Raw genomic sequence first — 18055 nt, forward strand, 5'->3', positions numbered from 1 at the left:
TGGGTTGGGGCCTTTGTGCTTGTCTCTGTGTAGACACAAGAACAGGCTGTGGACTGGTGGAGCGTGCTAGTGTTTCTCCCTGCAGACACTCTCCCTCACGCCTGTCTATTCTGCCATCAGAGGAGGAGGCAAGAGTTGGTAATACCGCTGACTTCAGCAGATCATCCCGTCCCAGTCTGTTATTTCACGCTTTCAGTGGTTAAGTACTCCCTGTTGAGTAAGATATAGCGAGGCAATTACTCTGTAATTATGGAGCCAAAAAAAAAAAGTCAAAGAGTTACTGGGCTCGTGTAAATCACTGAAAGGGACCCGAAAAAGGGTGCGAAAACAAGCCCGATGGTCCACACATGGGAGTAGTCATTGCCCCTGTGTACTGTATGAAATAAAACCTCCTATCCTGACAAAATCCACTTTTTACAAACCAGTGGGGAAAAAAGGATAAACAGTGTGTCCACTGAGGCCTAATATCCCTAATCAAAAGTGTTTCTGTTCCTTTCCAAGCTGGTCTGGACCCCCCCAATGTATGAGTGGTCTATGCTATGTGTAGACATGTCTATACTGTATTTCTAAAATTGTGTTCAGTGTTGTTCTGTTTTCTTGTCTTTTGTTGTCAAAAATGTCTTGGTTTTTCTGCTGCAACCGAATTTCCCCATGGGGACAATAAACTAACTAACTAACATAATAAAAGGAGGCTTAGGACCGGTCTGATTAACCAAACTTAACTGTCTTTATTGATCTGAACTATTCAGATTTAATTTTGTTTGGCCTTCTTGTCTCTCATAACTACTCACATATACACATATAAGACCACATATCCTCATTTTATCTATTGTATATCTATATCTATCTTGTATATATATATATATATATATATATATATATATATATATATATATATATAAGAAACTTTGTGATAAAGGCACTATCAGCTCTACATCCCCACATTTTCTGAAATTGTTTTTTTTTTACCAAACAATCGATTAATTGAGAAAATAAATTGACAGACGAATCAACAATGAAAATGAATCGTTATCTGCAGCCGTAAAACCCTGTCCTCTAAATATTATTTTTCATGAATCCCTTCTCCTGGTCAGGCTGTGGTCCTTTCACAGGCTAAAAACAGCAGCTATCAGTTATATCAACGATGCACATCACTATCTCTGTGATAAAATACTGATACGATGTGTCTAGAAACTGAGAACATCTCAGAGAGATTGAAAAAATTCCATGTCACGCACCGAATGATGCAATGGTCCACTCTATTGTCTTTTGCTAACTATCTGGTCCAAAAACATGCTTCCCGCATGTTAACACAGTATGTACAAACACAGCTCGGATTCTTTTTGTTATTGTTTTGGAACAGTTTTAACTAGTGGTGTAACAGACCATAGTTGGTCCGTACGGATTGACACTCACGGTTTGGAATGCATATGTGAACCGCGGTTGCAAAGTTTAACCTTTAAAATAAAAATGTTGTTGCTGTTACCTAAACTAGGCAGATAAATCTCTATGGAGGGTTGCCGTGAAAAGATACAGGCGACGCAATTGTCTGTTCACGTGAACGCCGCATGTTCAAACCTAAACAACCGGTATCTACCGGACGGAATAGCAACCCGGATTTCGGCGCCTCATTCCGGTGCCACTTGAATGTCTGCGCTGCTCTCTGATGCTCCGAAACAGGCATTAAAAGAAACAGAAGCATCGCTGCATGTCACCGCTAATTAGCGCTAACGTTACATTTGGCAGCAGGTAACGTTAGCTTACCGTTAGCTAGTAGCAGGCGTAAACCACGGTTCAAATGCTGACAGCTAAACGGTGTAAAGTGTGACTGTATTTCACTGTAGGGGAATCAAACACTGGGACGTAGACAGTCTGTCGCTAAAGCTATGAGCTAAAAGACACAAACTAGCACTTGGTCACTGCGGTTGTCGGAAAAACAACACGTGACGTGACTAAATGCTGTGTTTTCTTGAAACTGGTAAACCTTGTTGTGCATTCAAAGTTATTGTAAAATACGCTTTATTTTTAAAATACAGTTTTTGTCATTTAACAGCAAATTACTGGTGCAAGAAGTCAATATTGTTAAAAGTTATTAAACATTTTACATACATCACTTAAATTCCCCTTTTTTTTGAGCTGATCTGAAAATGGATCCGAACCGTGACTCAAAAACGTGATCCGAGCCGTACCGTGAGTTTTTTGATCCGTCGCACCCCTATTTTGAACTTGTAAACAAGATTTTCTGCACCTAAAATATAAAGTGTGCAAAAGATAATACAACAACAGGGAGCTGAACAGGGAGCTGAACAGCTTTGGGTATGCTTATGTCCTTTTCGAATATGTCAGAAAAACACATTTTTAAAATGGTTTTAAACTTGTTGAGGCTTGCTGCTTTTACGTTGACGCTCCATCCAAAACCCAAACTTCATGAATCAAAGGCTGCTTGTGTTTGGGTTTTCAGATGTTCCACATAAAAAAATGAGTCGCATCCCACATAGAAATTCCACTGTGCACTCTGAAAGGGATTTCCTGTACTGTACCAGGGTCAGAAAAAGCGTTGACCAGCATCTCTTGATGAACTTCCTCCCAGTGTAAACGACTTCTAACAGAGTCCTGGAAAGCTCCTGTGCAGCCCGCGTCTCTCTTCTCTACCTACATGTTTAGTTCACTTTGGGGTAGATCTTTTCATAGAAGAAGCTCTGAGCCAGGACATACAGTTCCCCATCTTTTTCCCTGACAGCGTGAGCACGCACAAACTGAAACTGTTCGAGTGCAAACTCGTAAAACTCGTTTTCGATTTTCCAGATGTCGGACTGCTGCAGCTTGGCTATCGTCTCTTTGGTGGGGGGCTTCTTTTCAGCGGTCTTTCGCAGATGGGACTTCTTTCCTGGAGGAACATGAGAAGGTTGAGTGAGTCGGTCAGTCTAGACAACACAGGGTTACTGCAGGTCATCAAAGCTTCCCTTGATGATGATTTCACTGCCAGCAGAGCTCACTAGTGGACACCACAAACAGGACAAAACATGTTGGAGTAGCAGTGCTGACTTTAGCTGTTTCCATCCACACGTTTTAACACGATTACTCATTAACATTTGGATATAATGGATAGTGTCCACGGTATAATCTGTTAGTGACTTTAATCTCACAGAAAGAGTCTTCGGATCAGAATAAAATCTGTTTTACTACTTTGAGTTGGTTCAGCTTTACAGATATCACACATAACGTTACACAGCTAATGAACAGTTCCACAGACATAACACAATGTGCGTCTCACATCACATGTTCACTCACTATGACCACTACTACTGTCATTACGAAGCATTGTGCCAAAATATCTATAATATTATTATAATATAATAATAATGTCGCCGTCAGTGGGCTTATTTGCTAGCTAACCTTAGGAAAAATCCAGCACATAGACGGTACCTTAGAGTAACGTTACGTGAAAAAGGTGTCCCTGCTTATTTACATACAGTTTAACAACAAAACTAAATGCTGAGGGAACATTACTATGTTTTTTCATGTTGGTTTTGAGCAGTATGCCTATGCACCCCCACTAAACTGGAAAAAGTTTTAAACAGTAAGTGAATACAGCGTGTCGGGGGAATACAACGTCTATAGACAGTATACTACAGCGGGGGGCAAAGGCAGAGGGACCGCGGGGTTAGCTAACGTTAGCCATTCCCAGACAACTGAGTTGGTTTTGCCTTTTCTTGCTCACCAAACGCTGCTGCCATCTTTACTTGCGCTGAGTTTTTAAATTCCAGCGGATGATATGCACACGACTTGCCTCCTTGACTGGCTCCGGGAGGGGCAGATGTGCGCATGCGCGTGTCATTCAGAACACAAAACAAAATAAGAGTTCTTGCAAAACAGAATATGGCAAAATAATCGTTTTTTGAAATTGAAATCGAAATTCAATTAATTGCACAGCCCTAATATATATATATATATATATATATATATATATATATATATATATATATAATCCAAAATTACTAATAATTGCTCAACATTTTACTCAGAAATTAGGTCTAATTAAATGACTATTGACCATATATGCACATAAAAAAAGAAATTTTTAAAACTAGTTGTAATGAAGTTGGCTAAAAATGGCTAAAATGTGTAACACAATTAAAGGGTTATAAATTATACTTTTCTGTACTTTATAAACAAGCAAACCAGACCGGGGAGGACAACAAGGGCACGGTCGACGGGAGGACAACACAAGGGTTAAAAGGTTGTGAGAAAACCGCATCGAGAACTTACAAATTGAGGAAGGTATGAACTGGTGAGACGAGTGTGTTGTGCTGCTACCTGTTCTGTAGAGCTCTGTGGCTCCCCTGAAGAAGCGCGGCAGGGCTGCCTCCAGCATCATGATGAAGTCCTCCAGCTCGTCCGTCACTCCCACCAGCAGGTACTCATTCACCAGGTTGGCCTTGGCCTGTTCCAGGGCCCATCTGCTGCCTGCCTTCCTGCGCAAAAACATAGTATCAATAAATGTAAATGGACTGTATTCATGTGTCTTAACGGCTCAAAGCGCTTTTACATAGCACAGGCCGAGGCTGCCATACAAGGTGCCACCTGCTCATCAGATAAACACTCACACACCGATGGCACAGCATCGGGAGCAATTTGGGGGTTCCGTGTCTTGCCCAATGACACTTCGACATGGAACTGCAGGGCCAGGGATCGAATCACCAACCTTCTGATGGGTAGGCGGCCGCTCTACACCTGAACCACAGCCGACCCTGCACACATTTAGGGCCCTATTTTAACGATCTAAGTGCATGGACTGAAGCGCCTGGCGCAGCTGCGTTTAGGGCGTGTACAAATCCACCTTTGCTAGTTTATCGGTGGAAAAGGGTCCGTTCGAACCCGAAAGGGTTGTTCTTAGTGTCTTCCTTAATTCATAGGTGTGTTCTGGGGGCGTAACATGCAATAAACCAATCAGTGTCATCTCTCTTTCCCTTTAAAAGCCAGGCATGTTTGTACCTTGGCACATTGCTATTATGATGGCGGATTTGCACCGTAATATTTTTATTTTTAATCTTCTGCATGTTTGTGTGCTGCTGTGTGTGTAACATGCATAGTGTGCATGCATTTTACTAATGCGCTGTTAAAATAACAATGAAATGTTGCGTTATTGACTTTAAACCAGGTTTTTCGTTGGTCCAATGGCTCGCTCACTTTCCGCTGCCTCAAGACAGCGATATGCCAAGAATGCACCTGAACACACCTCCCTGTAAGACCAGCACGCCCATGGGCGCATAGATGGGCGCAGGTACATTTGCTATTCAAATAACGTGGGCACCGGACAGGAAATTGACAACTGCTTCGGTCCTAAACTAGCAAAGACACTTCCGTTGGGCTTTGCGCTGCACTGGGTGCAAGATAGGGCCCTAAATCCCTTATATAAACACAGAGGAAAATGAATTGCTTCTGATGTTGAATGCTGATTCAGACGTTTCACTACGTGATGCAGGCAGGGTCCCAAAATTAAGTGAGGCACTAATACCAATGGGTCGATCTCATTCATTTTAACTGCGACTGTTTTACATAGTACAGTTATAAGTCTTTGTATTTGCATCAATGTTATTTTAAAAAGCACTTTTTATAAATGGGTTTGCTTTAATGTGTTTTTTGTCATTCTTAACTTATTTGTATGAAATTAATTAATTAAAATTATAAAATTTTAATTAATAATTAATATTTTTTTCCAATTACGCCTGCATACTGCGGTCTTGATATTTAAATATTTGTCATTTTTATTTGATTGTATTTTTGTTTGAATTTTCATTTTGTACTGGGGTCTCACTTGTAAATGAGATCTTGATCTCAATGTGATTTCCTGATTAAAATATATATACACACTACTGGTCAAAGGTTTTAGAACATCCCAATTTTTCTACGTTTTTTATTGAAATTTTAGCAGTTGAAGTCCAATGAATAGCTTGAAATGGTACAAAGGTAAGTGGTGAACTGCCTGAGGTTAAAAAAGAAACCAAAACTGATCTTTTTCAGGGAACAAGAAATGGGTTAACAACGTAAATCTGTTCTGCAGCAATGGAGGTTGATCAAGCTTTGAAAGTTGGTGCTACCAATTCCCACAGGTGATCCAACTTGTCTGGATTACTTACAACCCTCTCTGTTTGTATAAAAGTATTGTGTGTGTGTGTGCGTGTGTGTGTGTGTGTGTGTGTGTGTGTGTGTGTGTGTGTGTGTGTGAGTATATATATATATATATATATATGATATATATATATATATATATATATATATATATATATATATATATATATATATATATAAAATATTGGTGCCTCAAATGACATGTGAAAACAATAAAGGGGGTCGCTCATAGTGGTCAACCTACAGAGAATTATCACTAGGCTGGGCCGGTTTCCGGATTTAATGTATACCACGGTATGAAAAAGTCACCGTTTCAAAACCACTGAAATGTTCTGTTATACCGTTCCCTGTGGTATGAGCTGTTTTTTATGAGTCGTCGCGGACAGAAAGTGCAGTTCAGTTCATCCCTCTGCCTGCCAGTGTGCAGCGTAGGCTATCCTGGCCCCTCCCCCTTCTGTTGTTGGTGCAAGTGTCTGTGCATGACGGCTGCAGAAGATGAAACCCCCGATCTCTTCCCGCACGTGTAAAAAGACTGAAGCCGGCTTTGTGGGAATTTTTCGGGTACCGAAAATGCACAGACACCCCAAACAAATTCAAGGTAACATTTGAATGCTTTGAATAGCAATCAGCTATGAGAGTTAACGTAGCATGTCTAACGATAGTGAAATAATTACTTCAGGCTGCTACCAAGGCAGATAACATGGCTAAGGTCAGCTATTTTCCTTCCTAATGTAACTTTACTAAGCAGACAAGTACACATTTTCTGCTAAGTTAGTACTTTTACTGTGGTGTTAAAATAAATTGAGTTGGTGTCACGTCTGCTGTTTAAGTCACACATCTGGTTTTGTGACCATCTGTGTTGTACAGAGAGCATGTGTATGTGTGTGCACAAGTAAAAAAACACACACACACACACACACACTCACACTCACAGTGTGCATTTACATTGAGAAAAATTGAATCGTAGCATTATTTATATTATCCATAGTAGGGGTAATTGTAGTGATATATCTTTTTACATAAAAACAATTAGATCATGTAATATTTTGTTTAAATTAATGTTAAATCCAGTGCTATATTACCAAAAGGACACGTTTTTAGACCAGAGTTAACTGTCATTACAGATTCCAGTTAAATTCAAATGTCTGTCTTTATTTTTCTTCTTTTTAGGGCAGCAGTAGCTCTGGCAGCAAAGGGTATTATTTATTTAAACTTAATATGGTAAACATTTATAAAGGTTATCATACCGTCAGAATCTCATAACGGCCCGTGCCTAAATATCACCTGAATCTGCAGCTCCGCTCGGCTTTACAGGGAGCTTCAGCTCATTGTTTTGGTTTTTGAACCTGCAACTTTACTATTTTGGTTTTTCTCATAGCATCGTTTTAGGGCACGCTGGCAGCTATTTTAGAAAAAAGGTAGGGCTGATGAAGAGCCAGCTATTCCCTTCATGAGTTGGTAAAGACCAAAAACAGAGAAACTCTAAATGAGCGAATATTGGCCAGACGCACAACTCCAAATGATAATGTTGATCTGTAAACTGCTGGATCTGTAAATAAGCTTAAGTTTAAGAAAGTAGAATGTGTGGAATGAAAAAGATTCGATCCCTGCTCTGCTTTTGATCTCTTTTTTGTAACTGGTGTGCAAGGCTGAGAAACTTCAAAGGTCATTTACACTTGACAACTACCGAGCTAGACACACAAGTGATCACCTATGCTGATATTGTAAAGACCTATCACGTTTCATGAACAGCAAAAAAAATTAAAAAAAAAAGGATTTTTTTTCAAGTGGCGTTCTTCCACAACACTATCTTTGGCCCAACGTAAAAGTACAGACATAGAGGTTGTATTTATCAGCCACCTGCCTAAACTTTTACCCGCTGCAGCTTGTTAAGACACCGTTAGTCTCGCATTGCCAGACCTTCCTTCACAGCGCTGCGGAGGAGGGTTTGGCTAGTCCACACAGCATTCCAGGATGGGAGAGAAACATGCTCTGGTTTATTGGCATTTCTTTGAACCAATCACAATCGTAATGGGTGGCGCCAAGCGCCTGACGGAGCCCTGATGCCTCTGCAAAATAGCCTCGGGAAGGAACTTGTTTTGGTGGAACGTGTACGTTTAAAAGTTGTTTAAGTCAACAGAAAACTCAGATTGGACAGAGAGTATAGCTAACTGTCTGGATTTACCCTGCAGAGATCTGAGGAGCAGGTAACCATAGTGCTCATAAATCCACCAGAGTTTAAAATTACAATACAAAGAAAGCGGAAGGTAACGGACATCCGGCCCAAAAGGACATTCAGCGGAAATTCCGGCGGCAACGGATTTGAAAAATTGCAAACTATGAAGTAAAAGGAATTAATTGTGCTAAATGCATCGTATAAAGCTTTCCACAGATCTACGTTCTGTTCCTGATGTGGCAGGTTGTAATGATCAGGAATAATCCAGCTCACCCTCCTCTTGTTTTCTTCTTGAGACTGTGAATGAACAGAACTTTGACACTTTTGAACCGTTGCCGGATTTGTTTTTCATTTAAGGTGTAATGTACATCCTTTGTGTTGGCTGACATTTGAGTGTGTTGACTACAAACTTTTGCCAGGATATTTCCAAAAGATAAAACACAGAGAAATCATAGTTGCACAAAAAAAAGACGTCACATAAAAAACACTCACTCAGCCCACTTACCAGCACTCTGAATGGTGGCCGCAGAAGAAGGGGATCTGCAGCCAGAGCTTCTCAGGAGCACAGTCAGACCCCCCCGATGACACGCACTCATCAAAGGTCTGAAAGACAACAGAAACACTCGCTATCGTACATTTCTGTGCGGGCAAACAATTGGCGTTGAACAAAAGGGTTTATTTAAGACATGCGCTCTAAATCCAGACCTTTTTGTCTCCTTGTTTCCGTCGCCGAAGCCCGGGTCTGTAGTTGTCTCCAAAACGCAGGAAGTAGTAGTAAGACACCAGGCGCTCTATGGGGTCCCTCACCACATTTATGTACATGGGCCTACCCTTCACCCCATATCTGGACAAAAAGAAAGGGGTTGACATATTTGAATTGCATCGAACAGACACTTGAGGACTAGTCCAACAGACATCAGACCATGAAGCTGCCACCTAATTAACAGTAGGGCAACATGATATGAGGAAAATATGCCTTAACGTTGTCGAGTATTGTGATAACTATATTATTCAGGGTTTGCCTCCCACCGGACCTAAGTTGCCCACCACCAGACCTAAGCCACTGGGAATTATTTTTAAATGCATTTTAAAGAATTGTTTTTTAAACTACAATTACAGTGGGGCAGTTGGGTGGGAAACTTAGATGTAGTCATAGTTTCAAATTTCCAGTTAGCTTTTAGCACTGACTTACTGTAGGGCTCTGTGGAATCTGCTTTATAGCTTTTGTTAATTCTCAATTTCGCAATTCTTTCCATGATTCTGTTATCGCAGAAACTACTGGACTCTGAATGCTGTGTTACTGGCTCCAACCCCGGCCCTCGTCAAAATAAGACACTTGCCACCGGGACCACCAACTTAACCAAAGCTGCGTTTAGTATTCTGCTAAAATACAACAAAAGGCTTGTTGAATTGAAATAAACAAAAGTATTTTCAACATTCTTTTAGTGAACAAATTGAACTGAACACAAAAAGGCATCATTGGAAAAAAGAATGGTAGTTACTGTATATCGTGCAGCCCTAATTAACAGTGTTTATTGCACTATAGAAACAACTTTTCCATCAGTGAAAGGGTGGCATCGGGGAGAACTGAGACTTTGAGTTAACAGTCTCTCTCTCTATCCTAATTATCCTAATAGAGAGCGCTCTATTAGGATAATTACCTGTGATCAGTGAAATGATAGTGTCAGGGCAGATAAGGACAACAATGCTATTAATCAACACTAAAGCACACGTTATCAATCAATACATGACCTCCCTTTTATCTGCTCTGCTAACGGTTTGTAACTAATCTGGAAATTAATGGCATTACAGAAAAAGGAAGGGCTTTACTTTGAGAAGTCCAGATAAGCTACATGGCCGTGGTAGATGCCGGGTTTCATCTCTCTCCATGAGCTGACATTCCTGACAAAGCGCACCTGTAGCCAAAGATAATGGAAACTAATTATGTAGCAGCAGCAGTGAAACTCCAGCAAATGGAAACACAGCAACAACACACACACACAAAAAACAGCGGGAGACAGTGAAGTGAAAATGGCTGGCTTTGCTGAGGACTGATACATTTGTTTTTCTGCTCAAAAGACACACTCTTTTTCACATTTTAAAGGACGTAGCGAGTCTTTGCAATCAACATTATGAGATGGTTTTAGTAAGAATTCATTCCATGGAAATCCCATTGGCTTGCAAAATGTGGCTGTTGTGTTTAGCAGAGTATCTCAAAAGGTAGCCAATCAGCTGACTGAATGGGTCACAGACTTCCTGTGTCAACAGCAAGGGCGTAGGTTCGGTTTCAGAAGTACACATTAATTAGATGTGCTTCAAACCAAACTTTAATTAGGTAAAGGACAAACACATTGTATCAAACGTTTGCTAGTTCACACGTGAAAACATACGTCCATTACATCTCCTAGTTTTTTATGTTATGTGTCCTACTGGTGCATGGTGGCCCAATTGTTAGCACCGTGGCCTCACAGCAAGAAGGTTCTGGGTTCGCATCCAGGTTGTTCCGGGCCTTTCTGTGTGGAGTTTGTATGTTCTCCTAGCCTGGTTGACATCAAACCCTTCTCAGTTGTAACTGAGTTGTTCAGTTACAACTCAGTTGTAACAGCCCATTTTCAAAGGGGCGTCACCAACGGATGCTGCAATTGGATAGACCTAAAACCAATCAGAGCGATGAAGGAGATGTCGCTGCGCTATCATCATCGTGTAAAGCCCGCCTCAACAGTTGCGATTGGTGCCTCGATTTGGAAAAATTGGAAATGGGCTTGAATGGGCTCTTGGCCAAAGGGACTTACAGAGCAAATCTCAAATTTGCCAAAGTTCATCAGGGTTTTCCCAGGCTAATGTTCTCCCCATGTTTGCGTGGGTTTCCCCCACCATCAAAAAACATGTACTAGGTTCTCCAGTCAGCACTGTACTAGGTTCTCCAGTCGGTGCCCTTGATCCCTACATGTAAACCAAAGCATTGAGAACTTTGTAAGTGTACAGACAGTTTATTAAAAAGATAGTTTAGAAAGACAGTACCGTCACACAGTCACTACCAGTCAAACTATCTTTTTAATAAACTGTCTGTACACTGTCTGTAAGTTCTCAATGCTTCGGATTACATGTAGGGACCCTCATCATGCTACCATGGAAGTGTGGTGCTATTTTGAGCCTTGTTAGTGGTATAGAAATAGCGAATTCTTTTTACTTTACCCGTGCCCCGACGACTAGCGTTATAACAAAATTAGCGGTTTGCGATAAAACTGGTCACATTCGATTAGCATGAAAACAAATCCCAGAGAACGGTCAAACTCAGACACGTGTTATTAACCCATAGGTTCATTTTGCGCCGGATTTGTCCTTTAAGGTAAAATTGTGTAACTGCTGTAATTAATTCTGACCTTTCATGTTTTTAATGGGATTTTGACATCCCTGTGATCTGGTATTAGTTTGCACTGCTGCATCTAAATACAAATACAAAAAAGGACTTGGCCCGGGTGGTGAAAATGGCTCAGAGGATCGTGGGAGCTGTGCTCCCCGGCCTGGATGCTGGCCGCTTAGTCCTTAATTTCCTTATGGATAAATAAAGTCTCTCTCTCTCTCTCTCTCTTACAGAGGAAAGCCAGTAGCATCAGCATGGAGTGTGGATTGGTGGCTGGAAAGATGCCAGTTCACTTCCTGGGCACTGCCAAGGTGCTCTTGAGCAAGGCACTGTACACCCCCTCCCATTTGATTATGACTGTGTCAGATAAAAGCAAGTGCCTTGCAGTGGAAGGTGGTAAAATATGTTTTAAAGGTTTATTAAAGGGAAAAATCCCACGAATTTGAAAGTACATTTGAGAAGTGCACACAAGGAGGCTAACCTAGCTTACCTTAGCTTAACAAGGTAAAGAAGAACGCAAAGCCCCCTTTCCCCGAAACAGAAGCTAACTACAGTACAGGGCATGGATGTATGGATACAGGGCCAGGCACCATGACGGAGACAACCACAGGACAGAGAACACTACATGAGGGCTATCACCGGCGACCCGATAGCTGCTGGTCACGCAGGAACACCACAAGCGGTAGGAAGCGTGGGCTAATACCGGTATGTAGAGCTGGGCGATTTGTTTCCCTAAAAAATCTGTTCAAAACCTTGGTCTGTTCATCGCCGAAGTCCCCGTGTTTTTGCTGTGATAGGCGAGCAGCGTGCCGCACTTAACTCACTCGACAAAGCCAACATATATGTTGTCACTGCCCACGACTTGTTTAAAATGGTTCCATACCTCCGACTTTTCTCCAAACTTGCTCAAAGTTAATTTTTCTTTTTTTCTTTACATCTTCAAGCTCCATGTTGCACTTAAGCTACACAATACAGCACAGCACGCCCAGTGCAATGCGTGCGAGTGGAGGAAACGCTGCGCATGATTATGGCATAGCTTTCTCCCCACCCAATGAGAATAAAAAAGTAATGATTAAAAAATAGAGATGCACCGATTGACCGGCTGGTGACCGGAATTGGCCGAGTTTCACGTTATCGACCATGACCGGCGAGCGGCCGGTCAGCCTGACATATGCCGATTTTATGCCGGTCAAATGCTGTAAATAAATAACATTATAAAGGCTACCATACACAATGCATAGGAATTATATATAGGCTAGCAAAAACATATAACAATAAACCCACTAATAATTACATTGTCTTAATACAGTGTAATGCTGCAATGCTAATGTAGCCTGAGGAACAGCTTCTTCCCCAGAGATGCAGCCTCCACTCCCCCCTCTCTCCCTGCACAAAAACATACAAATTGTAGCTGCTAAAGACTATTGTCACAAAAGCACTATAACAATTTAAAATCTCTGCAAAGGCTCATATGGGTGTGTTTTTATCTTGTTTTGATTTATGCACTGCTGCTGCACTGATTGCCACCAATGTAATTTTGTTGTGTTCATACAATGACCATGAAGTATCTTGAATACTGGCTGCTGATCTTACCTGGTCCTGTAGAGACATGACAGGATTGTTTTTGGTGGTATTGATGTGAAGGACATGGAAGCGATTCTTCCCACACAGGTCGTAGGCAATGTTAGTGAAGGATGTGCTGGCCGTCTTGGGCACTCTGTTGTAGATGATGACCATGTCATCTTTATCTGCCAGTGGTGACAAATCCCGCCCAGCTTCCTCACTGTGACGCTGCTCTACTTCAGCCACCTCGTGTCTGGCAATGGTACGTTCTGTACGGGCGCAAAATACATAAAAAAAAATAACGATATTTACCATCAACGATAGATCATAGTATATATACGTTTGAACGAATTGTCACTGTTTGGTTGTTTGCGGCAGGTGCTCCTAAACCGAATCAATATCATCTTTAATTTCTATGATTATGGACTGGCTGGCATTCTCTGCTGCCTGGATTTTAATGAGCTAAAAAGCGAGTTGATGCTTATTGTTATGCTCATTTGGCAGCATACACAGCAGGTGTGAGGCCACCAACACAACAACAAAGGGAAAGGTACATCTGTTACATAAATTAACAAGTACTATTAAAATAGAGTACGTCTTAATTAAGGAAAACAACAAAGTCCTTCAGATGGAATAACATCAAAACAAGTAGGTTGATGATAATATTGACAGGAGGCATAATTAAAAGTGTTTTCTCACACTTCTTGTCTCCACTGCAATGTTAATTAAAGCCAATTACTGGAATGACCTTGCGAGTATCTCTCGGCTCAGCTGTGTGTCGCTCAATGTAACGCAGGCATCACGCTGCCGAAGCAGCCCTCCAGTGTCTGACACCACGAAGAGAGAGAAGCCACGTGTCGGCAGGATGTCTGCAGGGTTTTTCCTGGCTCAGAATGTGACTTTTTTTCCACACATATGAAGCAGGATGTTCTTCATTTGAGGGAAATCACAAAACTGAGGAGCCAGGTGATAATGCTGGGCAATATATTAATTTTATATCGATGAGGCTAGATATCATCTTAAATTTTGGATATCGTAATACTGTGATATGACATGTGTGTTGTCTTTTGCTGGTTTTAAAGGCTGCATTACAGTAAAGTGATGTAATTTTCTGAATTTACCAGACTTACTAGCTGTTTGAATCTTTGCCTTTATCCACTTCGTCATTGTATTCACATTATTGATGATTATCAAAACTCTCATTGGCCCTCATTTATGAAACGTGCGTACGACCTAAAACAGGCGTAGGACGGGCGTACGCCGATTCCTACGCAAAGCCTGGCATTCATCAATTTGAACGTGAGCGTAGGCTGCGATGAAATCCCGCGTCTGATCTGAACTCGTGTACGCAAGTTTTGGAGTCAGTGTGGACTTGCGGTGCAGCATATAATCAGTTTAACAGGAGAAGGAGAAGTCATCAGTTGATCACTTATCAGCAATGGCAGATCTGGCCAATCAGAGCAGACTGGGCTTTTTCGGTAGGAGGGATTAAAGAGACAGGCGCTCCTACAGAGCGTCTCATACAGAAGGTGAATACAGGTGCAGCAGCCATGGGCAGTATCAGAAAAATAGTGTTTTTTTTAACATTAAAGCATGTAAACATGTTCTAGTACAAACACAAAATTCAAGTTTTAGCCTGAAAATGCTATATAATACTTGTCCTTTAAAATATAATGGAACATATTGCAGTAAGGGGGCTTTTACATCAGGGACCTGGGCCTGGATCCGAGTACACTTGACAGCCGCAAGTGTAAAATATTAGCGGCTGTGGGTGAGAGGGAAGTTGACTGCTGGAACTTTTTAGCACTGGTGATTTTCCTTAAGTGCTGGCTAAATCCTTTTTGGGGGATGCCAAAAATTCCTCTATGCAGAAAAAAACCCTGTTTTGTTGTGTTTTTGAAGGCAGATGGATGTTCTCTTGTAATGGCCTTCTGTTATTTCCCTCTTCTTAAAGACATTATACAGTAAATGTGCAGGCGGTTAGTTGTTCAGCTTTATTGAAGTGCAATATAGTAGTACTACTGTACAGTAAGATAACATAAAACTTTATTTATCCTGAGGGAAATTACTGTGCAGCAGTTGCAATACAAAATGTGAAGAGTGCAAATATAAAAGATATTAATGTTAAATGGAGGATGGCAGTCTCATAAGTGACCAGCCAGCAGTCTACCTATGATATTTATTTAAAGGGAGAACCAGAATTCCACAGTAAGTACATTTGTGACATAGTTGGTGTCCATTTCTAAGATTCCAAATGAAGAAAAACGAGATACAGGTGTGAAGAATCTAGTTATTTTTTTGGTTTGAATTCAGTCAAAATAACTCACTACAGTGGGCTTGATATGCCGGATGGACTTGCTGCATATTTGGCCAAAACATATTCAAGCCTGAACACTGAATGCAGTTTTCACATTTAAATGACATTTGTAGAGCAATGTATCATACAGCAGAGATGATATAATTTCATTTAATTGCCTGATTTGATTGTAAATTAAATATGTGGCAGAATGTAAGTTTGTTTGCCATTTGCCATGATTACTATCTCTAATAACGTTGGTTGTTAGAGGACGCTGAAGTTGGCATCCGATTCGCAGCTTCCAATTCGGCATTTAAGGATAAATTTAAGGGGAACTTAAAACTGTCCATTGACAGAGTTATTTTGGCTTGTTTTCCAGCCCCTCTGCTGTCAGGAGACAGGTTCGGGGTGGTGGTCCAGCATGGGGGACGGAGGACACGCGCTCTTCCTCACAGCTGTTGCCTCGTTCTGACTCATGAAAAAAAAAAAAAAAAGCCTAGACTTGCCAAATCTGGACTAAATTATCCCAGAGAGGCTAAAGAGTCTTAAAAACACAATTTCAGATTTGTGAAAGCTTTATTCTATTTGTGAAAATGCAATAAAGGCAGGTTCTACTGTTTTTTTCATATGTAGACCACATTGGACCAGGACCAGATCCAAAACCGCAATACCTAGACTTGTCAAATCTGGACTAGATTATCCCAGAGAGGCTAAAGAGTCTTAAAAACAGTTTCAGATTTGTGAAAGCTTTATTCTATTTGTGAAAATGAAATAAAGGGAGATTTTACTATTTTTTTGCATATGTAGACCACATTGGACCAGGTCCAGATCCTGTAGCCTCTCTGGGATAATTTAGTCCAGTATGACAAGTCTAGATATTGTGGTTTTGGATCTGGACCTAGGTGCAAAGAAGAATTTTACTGAACAAACTAAATTAGGAGACTTAGAGATAACCAATAACTAGCTAGTCTTTATCCTTGACGTTGCATCCGGGACAGCTCTGGTGCCGCAGGAAGTTCCGCCGGATGCATGTATTTACAGTTTCCTTCTGCTTTCGTTGTATTGGAATTTTAAATTCGGTGGATTTATGAGGAATTTTTTTGACTGCTCCTCAGATCTCTGCAGGGTAAATTGAGACAGCTAGCTAGACTATCTGTCCAATCTGAGTTTTCCCTGCACCACTATTTTGCATTTTAGCGCCGCCCATGACGATTCTGATTGGTTTAAAGAAATGCCATTAAACCAGAGCACGTTTTCCTCCCATCCCCGAATGCTATGTGGTGTAGCCAGACCCTCCTTCAATGCGGTAACGTTATATAAAATTAAGTATTTTTTGTTTGTTAAACAAAACTCACTTAATGTGATGTATGATAATTCTGTTTTCATGCCATTCATTAATATGCTCCAAGCACTAAATATAGCTAACTCCAGTCTTTTGCCACGAAACATTTTCGTCTGGAATATTATTCAGAGACTCAAACGGCACTTTCCATAAGCACAATTTTAGCCTAGACTAACGTTACCTTTGTTTTGGTCTTACCGAGTTTGGCTCTTGACTCCTCCAGTTTCTGGATCTGGTTCTCAATAAAGAGCATGGTCAGTCCAAATGCCAAAACAGCCAAAAGCTGGAACTTTGCCGGCATCATAATCCTTAAAAGCCCCATCAAACCACCACATGAATAATACCGTGGATACAATTAATGTTAACTTAGTGTAAACAGTGGAATGTCTCAGATCCACTGCTAATGGCTATTACAGCAAACGTTACTTAGTTACGCTGCTAACCAACTAACGTTAGGTTAATGCAAACTAATTTACTTAGCTGTTAGCTAGCTAGATGTTTAACGCCATTAGTTGATACCCAACAGCCGTCATACAGGGTTAACTCCACGTTAGCCAAACATTAGCTAACGTTACCTTCTCCGCTTACTATCATAAAGCCACCTAAGTTAAAGCTAATACATTATCTTTAAAAAAATATATATATATATTTAAGACTCCCTCCGTATTGTGCATTCGGGCTCGCCTTCTTTTGACCCTGCCGACAGCATGCATAGTCTACGAGGCTCCACTTAATGTGACTTTTACTGGAGGAAAAATTAACCAAATGCGACTCCAAACTACAGTTAAATGCAGCAGTGTACAGGACAGGGGCTGGTTGCAGCAAGTAGCATCACTGGAGCTTCTTGTTCTTCTTCTTTGTGTTTACTGGAAGTTCAAAAAACAATGTTAAACGTGCTTACCGCCACCTACTGGACCGGGGTGTGCACCATGGCCAAAGAGAAAAAAGGCTTACCCTTACATCTATCTGATCCAGAAATATTGCAGTGCAAGCAGTGTGTTTTAATTTTCCTCTGATCTATCACTAACTCTCAGCAGTCGTTTTAAGCTCCATTCCTCCGCTGCCTCATTCCTCCGCTGCCTCATTAAACTTATCTCACATCTCCATCTCTATATATTTATTAAAATGCAGAACATGTTTTCAGTCTCCCAGTACATTACACCACTGACACAGAACCAAAGG

General features: G+C 41.0%; 1 protein-coding gene across 1 annotated transcript; it reads right to left on the reverse strand.

Annotated features, from left to right (window-relative positions):
* Positions 1-2001: 2001 nt before the first annotated feature.
* Positions 2002-17718, reverse strand: hs2st1b (heparan sulfate 2-O-sulfotransferase 1b). Its single transcript, XM_028587273.1, has 7 exons — positions 17072-17718; positions 13266-13504; positions 10139-10224; positions 9014-9152; positions 8814-8911; positions 4318-4475; positions 2002-2887 (listed from the first exon to the last, which is right to left on the reverse strand). The coding sequence occupies exons 1-7, from the start codon at positions 17193-17195 to the stop codon at positions 2661-2663; spliced, it is 1071 nt and encodes a 356-aa protein (XP_028443074.1). The 5' UTR covers positions 17196-17718; the 3' UTR covers positions 2002-2660.
* Positions 17719-18055: the final 337 nt, after the last annotated feature.

Source organism: Perca flavescens, chromosome 9, assembly GCF_004354835.1.
Source record: "Perca flavescens isolate YP-PL-M2 chromosome 9, PFLA_1.0, whole genome shotgun sequence".
Taxonomy (NCBI): Eukaryota; Metazoa; Chordata; class Actinopteri; order Perciformes; family Percidae; genus Perca; species Perca flavescens.